This window comes from Mizuhopecten yessoensis, unplaced genomic scaffold (assembly GCF_002113885.1).
Source record: "Mizuhopecten yessoensis strain PY_sf001 unplaced genomic scaffold, ASM211388v2 scaffold11137, whole genome shotgun sequence".
In the NCBI taxonomy this organism is placed as follows: domain Eukaryota; kingdom Metazoa; phylum Mollusca; class Bivalvia; order Pectinida; family Pectinidae; genus Mizuhopecten; species Mizuhopecten yessoensis.
The window spans coordinates 291,671-303,805 of record NW_018408898.1 but is presented as its reverse complement, the minus strand read 5'-3'; the positions used below and the strand labels follow the sequence as shown (position 1 = coordinate 303,805).

Genomic DNA, 12,135 nt, shown 5'->3' with positions numbered 1-12,135 from the left:
ACGTGTAACATTTGGAATAATGAAGCAAATCGAACAATTTGTATAGCACAAGATAGAGAGAAACGCTTAGTGTGACGTATTGTAACAAGAACTGTCATATAATATGATTGAAATTATTTGATAATATGACAATTAAGCAGTTTTGATAATTCATCGGTTTCCTTTGTAAAAATAGTTTCAAAATATGGACAAGCACGATGTCATGCAAATGTTTAAACTCGTATACATTACGTTACGATCTACATATGAACGCTCTTGTGAATAGAAACAGCGGCAAAACTATTTAAATAAAAATTTAATTTCAAATCAGTTTTATTGTATTTAAAACACAATTGGATAAGCCACAGGCATTGCCTATAAAAGCCCTTTCCAGAAGAAAATACATGCATTTCATACATTCATATATACATTCATATATATAAAGAGAGAGTATTATAGAGAAGATGTAGTGTATGTTCAAATTAATAGGAGAATACTAGAACCATTTAATACATGTTTACAGAAAACAATAACTAGAATGTCATAGATTTTAACATTTCAATTACTATAGTCTATTTACTCCAGAACACATGAGTGAGTACATTTATTGGATTCACTGCTAAGGTTCATATCAGCCTTGTAAAAGTAGTAGTATTATCAATTTCGTTATAGTTAGATAACACATAGAATAAAACTTGTCTTTCATCTATATATTTCGGGCAATTGAGGAAGAAGTGATTTGCATCTTTAATAATATAACCACAGTCACACTTAGGGTTATCACCATCTATCAAAACGTAAAGAGAAGTGTCATCAGCAAAGAGTTTGACATGGGAGTGGAGTTTATCTTCTAGGTCATTAATACATATTTAAAATAATTAAGGCCCGAAAACCGAGCCTTGGGGTATGACCTATAACCATCTATTAATACCCTTTGTTGTCCATCAGTAAGTTAGCAGTGAATCAAGTTCAACACGTCGTCACACATTCCATATTTCTTTTTTTACATATATATCAACAGGTAGTAATAATATTTTTTAAACCATCATCAAATAAACCAATACAGTGTACCACTGCATGTCTGCAACACGCCTATGGAACATTTCAGAGAAAGGATGTAGAGTTTAAAAAATCATCAATTTAAAACGTCAATAGGTCATAACACAAGGGTGACCTTGAATCAAGTAATACACATTTTGATATAAAGTAAAGGCCGTCAGAGCTTACTGTAGAGACCGCTTACGACATCTGCAAAGAGTTTTGATTGGCTTAAAATCCACTCGTTATGAACGGTCCGTTATAAAACATAGTTGTTACTTGTTGTCACTAAAAACCAACTAACTTTTGAATTGATAACCATAATAGTATTAGCGAGGTAGAAATGTTGAAATTGATATAATACGGTATAAATATTCTACCGATAGCAACATTTATAAAAAAAGAAAAAAAGAAAAAAAGCTAAAACGTTAAAGTAATAGGCTTAGCGTGGATGTGAATAGTTCATATGGAAACAATAAATTACATTGAAATAAAAACTCTGTTTTTTGATAAATGATTAATAATTATTGTAGTCATACTTCAGTACTGTAACATATAGACATTTTGATGCAATGAATTACAAACACCTTGGTAGCCTGAGGTTACTTAAGGATCCCTGTATCACTACCAGAACCTAAAACGTTCCATTACAAACTGTATTTTCCGACATTACTATAGCTTTGATAACATATTTCTGAAAAGAAAAGTATACTGTATAGGACTTTACTGAAAGATAATAAAGATACAATAATCAAAATATAAATATACATTTTTTTCAACAGCTTGTGTATATGTTAAGTATATTACATTAACATACAATCGGACAAATCTTTTGTATATTCATTTTTCCTGGATCGATTGTGTAGTCTATAAGATGACCAACGTACCCAGTTCATAATGAGATGCATTGCGTTGCTTATGATGAATATGTTCACAGTTCGGCAGCCATAATCCAGTTTTAATCCAGGAATTGCTATATCATTCTGGGTTTGAGTTTGACGCTACATAACTGACTTGGTAGTTGGTTTCCGTTTTTCTGACAAACACACAGATTATTAGATTAATGTAAAAAAGATGTTTTCTCTATACAATTTTACTATAATGTTTCTATCAGTTTGAAGTGATACACAACGATTATGGATAACTTACCTTATGTTTAACATATCAACGGTTAATTATCAGAGAATATTATCAGCACAATTCTGAGAAATTTATAAGTAAATACCCACCTAATGTTTTTCCGAAGCAGTATTGCACCTATCACCATTGCGACGACAAATACTCCAATAACAGGCCCTGCTATCCAGGCTCGTGATGGGGCTTTCCCTTGTCCAACCTTTCCTTTGTTTGCATCTCCACCTCCGTTTCCTATGTTGTTTGAAGTGTCGGATGTGGTATGGGGAACGGCATCATCAGTTGTGGGGAAAATGTCATTAGGTGTTGTTGGTTGAAGGTCATGTGTTGTGCTTGGAGTGTCACCACTTTCCGTGGTTTGATGGTATTGCACTCCTGGGGTTTTGTTCTCTTCTGATGTGGCTGGTATTACAATGGTCGTTTGTACTGTAAACAAATTGCCCGCTATATGATCAAATCTTATCAAACAAGTTTTCTTTAATGCGCAAATGATAAATACTTACAAATTATACTTGAAAAAAGTGTCAATAAACAAATATTCTACATTTGAATCAGCCAGAATTTTGATAAAAGAAATTATTATTATTTTTTTTTTTTTTAATACGCCGTTCAATCCCTATTAAAAATACCCTTTTTTAATATTTGAACAAAAATACTACTTTAGATAATTATAAATTTATTACACAGCACCATATCTATCTCACACCAAACATATTAACGAGATTATAAGTCCATGCCAAGATGTGAAGGATAGGGAAATTCCATCCGAGTGGTTTTCAAATTTTGTAAAACAAGAGGATTTGCCGAGGGTTTTGCAAAATTTGAAAATCCATAGGATGGAATTTCCCTATCGTACACCCCTGGACATGAAAAAGTATTTTCCTCTCATTCCAACTACAAGAATAAGCTCAGAAACCATGAAAACGCGTTAAAACTGGGAACCATTTTAAAAATATCAACTTTTCCTCTGAGCTTTCTTGACGAAAACAAATCTATCAGCGAGACTTAGCATACCCCATATTCGTAAACAGAGTTTTCGCAGAAACGTTAATTTCATTATTCTGACGTGTACGGTACATATATCGTCAAAGGTTTTAATTTCATCACGTCGCCTATTCCGCATTGCGGCATCTGAGTTTTCCGAATTCGTAACGTTATGTCAATGTGGAGCCATTGTGACGTCACATCACGTGAAATGGGATGTAATATAGAAATTTCTAACACCCTTTTCTTACCTTGGACAGCTCTATCTTACACACGTTGAATGCGAAAAATACCTTGGTACCTTGGTAGATCAGTCTTTGTCATTTCATTTCTCCATTGCAATTGATACTTAATTTGATATATATTTATATTCTCCTCGAAGACAGTTTGGCTGCTGAATATCACCAGGAACTTACTGTAGTTATTATACACACATTATCTGGCTGAATTTCTGCTCGTTTTCTACAAATGCTGATTGTTATTGATGCTCTATGATCACATTTGAAATATAATTAGGATATTATTGTCTCACTTTCTATAGTTTTTGGGACGAGGTAGGGCTTGAGTTGTCGGTTGTTTTCAATTTATCTGCTGCGTTTAATTTGATGATGAATAAGATATAGCTATAACAAGCAAAGCAGTTATCTGGATATACAAACTATATACAAACTATGCACGTAGCAATAAATGTATATTTGGTATAGCCGTTGCATCTAAGAATTGTACACGAAAAAGCATTATCTTTAGAAAGAAATGTAAAAAAATAGTTTAGTTTTATGTTGTTTTATTTACAAGTATGAATAACAGAGATATTTTTATAATTTACTTTTCATATATAACCAGCACGTTTATGTACTGAAATTTATCTTAGATGATCACCAGAACCTTTTAGTAACACAGAATATTATTTTACACATGATTTCATAAACGTTGTTATGTTTACGTAGTATTCCCTTTGTCATACTTTACCTGTTTTGCCACAGGTCCTTGTCCATTGATCACGTGACTGTCGTACATCACACGTCAAACATGTCTCACTATCAGACGGCGAGTTATGGCGAATACATGTCCCGTTTATTCTACAAAAGCCTAAATTAAAGAATACCTAAATCATTCTTCCATTCAGTTCATCAATAGCATATCAAAATACATCCATCATTATATTTGTATATGATGCCAACAATGATTCTGACATTAAGAATAGTGGTATGCATTTTTTCCATACAATTAACAAAATGAGAATAAGGTTATGATGATAATAACTCGAAAACACATTTGGTATATATACATTACAGTATTTCATTTATCAAATAACGTTAGTTAAACTAATATCGAAGGTACAGGACTTACAGGTACATAAATGGTTCTAAATGAAGCGTGTTATCTAAAGTTTGTTTGACAGAATCTTATAGTGAAACAACCGTATTCAAAAGTAATTAATGTATAACTATTTGTTTTTCTGACTTTGATTTCCGTATAATATAGATGTTACTAAAAAGGTGTACCTAAACAAAGTAACCGATATCAGGGATACTATGAGGAATCGAACAAAGGGCACATGTCAGCCCTTGAGGCGTAAGAATTGTTTTGTTCACCTGTATTTCCGCTCCAAGTCGAGTTAGACAGACTGACGTCACAAACTGAACAGTCATCTCCTTCCTTAGCCACGTTATTAGTAACACATATGCCATCGATCAGACAGTAGCCTTGTAAATATGATGGAACAACATATTGTGTTAATATGTGATTCAATAAAGATGAAAAAAGCAATATCAACATTTCTTGACATTTGGCAGAACTAATGTTCTAAGACAGTTGAAATAAATACTAGCATCTCACAGACATAACTAATACATTTTTAAATCACATTTCGAAAATATGTCATTGCTGAAGATATAATGAAACATTTATTTTACACTTATTCATTCTTGCACTTAAACGTAGTAATTTTAATACCAGTGGCATCTCGCATAGCTACATGTCTTACCAGATTTAAGTGTCCAGGCATTCGACGATTGTGTGACGTCACATTCAAGACATATTACGTGAGATTTGTTGGTACTGTGGGGGACACAGGATCCATCTATTATACAGTATCCTAGGTATAACACGAAGAAAAATATAAAAAAATATCTGTATTTTTTACAATTAGCAAGTTCCTTTTTAAAGATTACTTAAGCGTACCTAACTAATATCTACAGAACATTTTTATAAAATCATAAATTGGCAAGAAGGCTCATGTCATTCGCAACCAAGAAATATTTATATGTACGACAAATACAAAAAACAAGCATGAATCACCGAGACAAGATATCGTTATCGGCTATATTTTCATCTAAATTATCTTTTTGGGAAACGACACTTTACGTTTGATACTTCCAACATAAGATAAAAAAAATACAAAAAAACCATGTCTTGACTTCGACAAAAAATAGAATTCGAAACTATGTTACTAACTATGTTCACCATCAATGTAAGTGCATCCTACATGATAGCTGTATGTTCACCTGTATTTTCGCTCCAAGTCGAATGAGACATTCTGATGTTACACACGGAACACTCGTCTCCTTCTTTGGTCACGTTATCAGCAACACACGTCTCATCAATGAGACAGTATCCTTATAAGTTAATTAGAACAACAGGTAACTACATTGTACTATACATCAACATGGTGTACATATGCCTTGTGTATCAATAATTGTGACTAATACATCCTTGAAACATAATGAAATTATACCCCAATTACGTTTACATATAATTAACCAATACAAATACAAATGTCTGATATATTTTTAATTAGTAACCAACTCAAGAGTTGTCCTTTATATCTTACCGGGCATAAGGGTCCAGTCATTCGACAAATGTGTGACGTCACATTTTAGACATGTCGTATTTGAATTGCTAGTACCAGTTGTGACACAGACGCCGTCTATTATACAGTATCCTGAGCATAACATATACATAAAGAGATATAGGCTTAGAACACGTTACATGTACAATGGACATTAAGTACAACAATATTATCAATTAATGGCAAACATCTCTGGAAACATGACGTTAATCAGCTGTCTTTACGAATACAATTATGTAAGACACAATAAATGTTCAAAGCATATAAAACTGGATATATATTAAGTTGTATTCTGCATTGTTTATTTCTAAAAATATGCGACTGTTCAAAGATTGTTTTACGAGACGAAATAAAATAGTATGCATCCAGTTAACTACAATTGAATGTTTATCATTCATGTGTATATCGATTATGAATACATATAGGAAAACATGACGGATATTTCTTAATAAGACAAAGTCTATCAAGTCTAAGGCTATTTCCATGTCGATGTATTATTTTTCTTGAAAATAATCTTCAAACTGGACAAAGCACCGAATTCAAAAACGAGTGTCCTGAAAGTTTAGATACTTTTTACACCTAAACTGTGCGTTTACCTGTATTTCCGCTCCATGCCGAAGTAGAAAGTATGACGTTACACACTGCACAGGCATCTCCTTCCTTAGTAACGTTATCAGCAACACATGTGTCATCGATCATACAGTAGCCTTGTCAATATGATAGAACATGTTATATGTTAACATTGACATAATGTAACATTGTCTACATCATTAATTGTCATTGATCGGGACCATTATAAATGGCATGGTTTTAAAAATAAGATTCATACAAACATAGCAAAACAATTAGTGATGAAACTACCATGTATCAAAAAAGTGAAAAGATGTTTAAATATTTACAATTCATCAAAACTAAACCAACCTTGGAACGGCGACCATTCATTGACGTTCCGGAAGGTATCACAAGTCAGACAGGAGGACGCATTTTTGTGAAACCCATCGGGAATACACCCCTCGTCCACTAAACAGTAATCTGCACAGGCGAATCAGTATCATGTTTTTTATCATCGTACAAATACGTGTAGACAACGATTTAGTGTTCCTAGTTTCAATGTTATTACTATCTGTAGAAATGCGAAGATGCTCAAATATTACTTTATTTCAGTGGACTATTCAACCTGGTATAAAAGGAACTAATATAGAATAAGAAAGACACTGTTTGCTATATTTATAAATTATAGCTTTTAACCCAAGGAGAATATTGCTGTTAAACTAAGGGGAATCATAAAAACCTTAATCATATAAATCTAAAAATTTAAAACAGAAGTACTGGTAAATTTCAAATTGATAATAACTAAAGTTGATATATTAACTGTGCCTCTACTCAAAACAGACAAGTCAAACCTCGGAGACTAAGAATACACTAGCAGAGTATACCAACTTGTATCGGCAAGGATGGAACACAAAAAGATGAGTTAGACTAGAACTGAAGTTCCCCTATAACTGTTTGTGAGAAATTCAATCTTATCAACAATAAATAAATAAAAAATAGGAAATATTGCGTTTCAGTCAAGATCTCGAAGAAGCTGAAAACTGACTAGTTAGGATAAGACATCGACGTATTGTATTACCGTAATTACCTGGATTATGACTCCATGAATCAGTAGATATAGCGACGTTGCAGATGGAGCAGTTGTTTTGTGTATCCACGGAGTTATTGGCCACACAAAGATCAGCGATCTGGCAATAATCTAATAAACAAACACCATTAGTATTACCAAACACGCAGACTCAGTTCCAGCAATAATCCGACAACAAATGAATCTATATGAATGTTTCCTTGAAATATAATTTTACTATCAATCTTAATATATATTTAAACAAGATTTAGAAATTTATTCGTAAACACATGAAAACATTACAACATTGCAACGGTTTCATTGACTGAAATAATGGTCCGATGTTTTCAACTAGTTCATGTATGGCTCTATGGTTATATAGATAATCATTGACTTTGACAAGTGAGCGTACGTTATACAATTAATGGGAAAAAGGCAATTGATTTGCTATACAGTTTTAACTAATTTGAAACGATGTTAATCTAGATTATGCGCCGTTCCTTTTAAATTCATTATCGCTTTGATAAGACACTTATTTGTTATTAAGGAGATTACCGTACCGTTATTCGTACTCCAGTCGAATCGTGTTGCATCAAGCTTACACACGGAACACTGGTCAGATGCGTCTGTTACCCCGTCTCGTGCGCATGTGCCCCTAACAAAGCAATACTCGTCCTGAAACGTCAAGAAACATTCAATATTATTTTTTAGATAAATTTTCCTTTTCCCGAATACATAAATATGTATCAAAGGAGAACAAACATCTTTAAAATTTCAGAAATATTGAGAATCACCCTAGCACTGTAAACATAAATTACAGCGTGTATTCTTCTGCAATATAATAGAAAATCATACCTTGCTTCACTTCTACGAAAAAACAAACTTTCAACTGTAAACGTTTTGAAAAGATGAATACAGTTGTTGCGATTATATTCGTCACTCTTGTTCGTCCGGATGAAAGGGTACAAAAGGGTCTTTACATCGAAGGAAACCTAAGAACTCGGAGAAACGCATGTGGGGGCCTTGTCATTCCATACCGTTGCTCGACCCATCGGGGATTCCCCGGTCGTCTTGATGAAAGCTAGTATCCTTTCCACTGCGCCATCAATCCCCCCAAACAAACCTTTACAATATTACAAAGTATTCTTTCCATTTCCTAGCATAGGTCATTCACATATGTTGTGAGTTTACATTATGTACATCCAAACATACAATATCATGTAAATTGAAGCTCCCAGATTCCCAGACTCCCTAGTTTCCAGACTGACAAATCAGCTTTTGATATGACCAGGTACATTCAAATCTTTGGAAGAATTTACAAAATGTCGTTACCTCCAATCCCAGTATCAAGTCATCAATCTCTCCTATAAGCTGACATTCTGAGTTGTAAACTATCAGGTCAGTGACTTCTCCAAAGTGTTCGCCGTCATTACTGACACCAACTGACCACCGATAGACAAAGGGGACCGGGCGGAATGAAGACAGGTCAGATGAACGGTCTGTATCACGTGCACTCCATAGGTCTGGCAGGGGACAGAACACCTCAACCAGCGTGTTGAACTGTCCGCGGGATGTCATGTTCATAAAAAACTCCTCAGTACCATTAATATTTATCTGAAAAAGTATATCTCGAAAATAATTTATTGACATCTAACTTCAATTACATAACTTGACTTTGCTCGAAGTGGCAATTACCACAACGAACACAATCATTTCATTATAAAAGATATGTTTAAATGTTTATATATATACAAATGTTTTAGCATGACAATACTCAACGTTTCCACACGGAATCGCTTCAATTCTGAGGCTTATTTAAACATACAATGTTATTTCATGCTTATTGATTCGAATATATCCTTTGCCATGCATTGCGTAACGGTATGTATAAGCACGTTGCTGTAATGATATTGAGTGTAAAGGTCACTTACCTCAAAGAGTTGATAATGACAGGTAAGGTTGCCAAAGTCTACAAACGTCTCCCCTTCAACAATAGCCGAGTCACAAGTCCGGATGTCACAAGTACCGTTGGAGTCCATGTTAACGCCATATATATGAGGAGGTACACGTACGTCAATGGAACAGTCAGCGGCTCCAAAATTAGGATTACAAATGCAGGTTCCTGAAAGGCAATGCATCAAAACATTACTCTTTCGGTATACATAAACACATATATATTTTCTTTTAAAGTTATAAGAATTCTGTTAAATATTTGTTGGTTGTGAAATGAGCGATGGTAGCTATTTTAATATCTTAACGAAATGAATGAAAGCGATTAATATTGGAAAATAGCTTATCCCAATGCCATACTTAATAATAGATGCAGTCAAATCTAAAGATGCTAGAACATAATCTAATCATACTTGCTTCCGGTTTGGACCATGCCAAGTATATAGATGTATATCTGGGTTTTGCCCTCCTCAAATATCTCTGAGATCAAACTTATTCATAATATATATGGGGTTTTTCATGATTTATTACATTGTTTCTACTTGGGTTTTTTTTCAATCTTTAACATAGTGTGTGGTGCATCATCATATTACTCATTCGGTATATAGTTATATAGTTTTGTTTTAAGTTTAAAGAATTCTTTTAAATTCTTGTCGATTGTGAAATGAGCAATGGTAGTTATTTTAATACCTTAACGAATATGATGATTAGCGAAATTGCCAATTTAAGTTCAAAAATAATATACACCTATAGTAATATATTTCGGGTTAAACAATGTTCACTATAGGAACAGTCAGGATCTTCGACAATATACTTACCGTTGTCACACTGCCCATGTCCACTACACTCGTTAGGACACGTGATCTCTTTAATTTGCTGGGCAATGGAAGGCCTGTCGGGCGAGTCCTCTTCCTGGTACGTGGTGTTCTGTTTCAGTTCCTTCAGACAGACGGATTTTAAGGATTCCCTAGCGGAGGTGGCCCACATCGTTGTGTGGGTGGCCTACACATCAAAAAGTTCTAGTATATTGTTTGTCCTCTACGAGGATAAAGTTGATAAAAAGATTGAAGATATCCAGTCAATTAATTAGTATGTGACCAATTATAATATATCAATCTGTAAAATAAACGGTGCAAACGCACAGATGACTGCACTTTAAACATTTATTAACAGATACAATATGCCAAAAATGAATAGCAGTGCAAAGTACAGCTATTTTGTCCTTCTAAGACTCATCGGTAATGCTGGGGGCCAAAAAGTTGGAAATGTTCACCAGAATAAGTTAAGTGCACAAAGAGTTATCTTTTTCAAGCATCAGTGAAGTTTAAAAAGGAATGGAAAAGATATACCATTATGTCAAGAACACACGTGTCTATTGATGACTGTGGGTCAGTTACTGACACGTCGTTGGAGCAAGCCTCGAACGACGACGAGCGTTTAACAAAGTCCTCACAAAATGTACTGGCTGCGGTATTGTTCCAATTACCAGTTGCTTCCCTCTGATTAAAACAATGATTTGTTTATGTCATACTGTGATTGTTTTACACATGGTTGAAACTATTTTCTAATAATGAGCATATCGCTAAACGTCATTCGGCCACAACATCTAGACATTAAATGATCAATTTCAGACGTGTGTCCGGTTTTTTAAGCAAACTACGTCTCGTAATAATAGTCTGCATATTTTGGTACATGTATTTTAAAATCAGTTTGCATACCTGATGCAAGTGCGCACTCGACGTTATATGATGCTTAAATGATACAATTGATTAAATCATAACATTGATTTATGTTTTATCATTATGTCAATACCTATGTTGTGCCTTGCAGGAGATATCAATGAATGAAATATTGTTTTTCTACATACATAGCAATTTACACAATTGTCCACAAAGATAACGAGACTGATAAGGCTGAGATTATACTCACGAACTTGAGATTTAAAGAACCTCAATTTCTAATCATAATATAAAATGCTGACATGATATAGTCCTTTAATGATAATCTTGTGTACAATGTCTTACCCTTCGTCTGCTGATATGTCCCGGTGACGTCATCACTGATCTTTTACGTAGTCCTCTGGTGGTCTTCACTCTACATCGCTGCTGCTTTTTCACAGACACTTCGTCTTTCTTCACACACGTTGCTACGGTACTCTGGGAGCAGGTGATGTTCTGTACGGGTTCGTCTATTTGGGTGGGTGCGTTGCATGTGCAGAACTGTACTGTTTTATTCCAGGCATCCAACTTATTCAAAGAATCCGAATCCATAGTGATAAGATTATCCCCATCTTGGACTCTATTGGTAAAATGATGGTAATAAATCAGCCCATATGACATGTTGAAGACAACAAAAGTAAGCGGAATTTTCACTTTGCACCTTACTCGCGTTCTACTGTGATTCAGAAATCTGGCTCGCCAAATTATCAAAAAAAACAACAATTTAAGTTTCACAGAAAGTTGTCATTTACAGGAATATTGGAGTTACTGGCAGAAAAAAAACCTGTTTGAGATTAGATTTTCATGTGGGACAAAATAGACTTGTACCACGTAGCATAGAGTGATATTTTTGAGGCAGAATC

General features: G+C 34.2%; 1 protein-coding gene across 1 annotated transcript in view; it reads right to left on the bottom strand.

The window, feature by feature from the left end:
• Window positions 1-429: 429 nt before the first annotated feature.
• LOC110466550 (von Willebrand factor D and EGF domain-containing protein-like) overlaps window positions 430-12,135 on the bottom strand; it is a 29,114-nt gene continuing 17,408 nt past the window's right edge. Inside the window, exons 12-27 of the mRNA XM_021523106.1 lie at window positions 11,579-11,963; window positions 10,904-11,053; window positions 10,373-10,556; window positions 9,536-9,726; window positions 8,937-9,218; window positions 8,165-8,279; window positions 7,626-7,736; window positions 6,908-7,018; window positions 6,583-6,693; window positions 5,969-6,079; window positions 5,643-5,753; window positions 5,123-5,233; window positions 4,731-4,841; window positions 4,105-4,224; window positions 2,247-2,577; window positions 430-2,053 (exon numbers count right to left, since the gene is read on the bottom strand). Coding sequence (XP_021378781.1) covers window positions 1,996-2,053; window positions 2,247-2,577; window positions 4,105-4,224; window positions 4,731-4,841; window positions 5,123-5,233; window positions 5,643-5,753; window positions 5,969-6,079; window positions 6,583-6,693; window positions 6,908-7,018; window positions 7,626-7,736; window positions 8,165-8,279; window positions 8,937-9,218; window positions 9,536-9,726; window positions 10,373-10,556; window positions 10,904-11,053; window positions 11,579-11,963 — 2,593 coding nt within the window. The 3' untranslated portion in view covers window positions 430-1,995. The remainder of the gene's footprint in view (window positions 2,054-2,246; window positions 2,578-4,104; window positions 4,225-4,730; window positions 4,842-5,122; window positions 5,234-5,642; window positions 5,754-5,968; window positions 6,080-6,582; window positions 6,694-6,907; window positions 7,019-7,625; window positions 7,737-8,164; window positions 8,280-8,936; window positions 9,219-9,535; window positions 9,727-10,372; window positions 10,557-10,903; window positions 11,054-11,578; window positions 11,964-12,135) is intronic.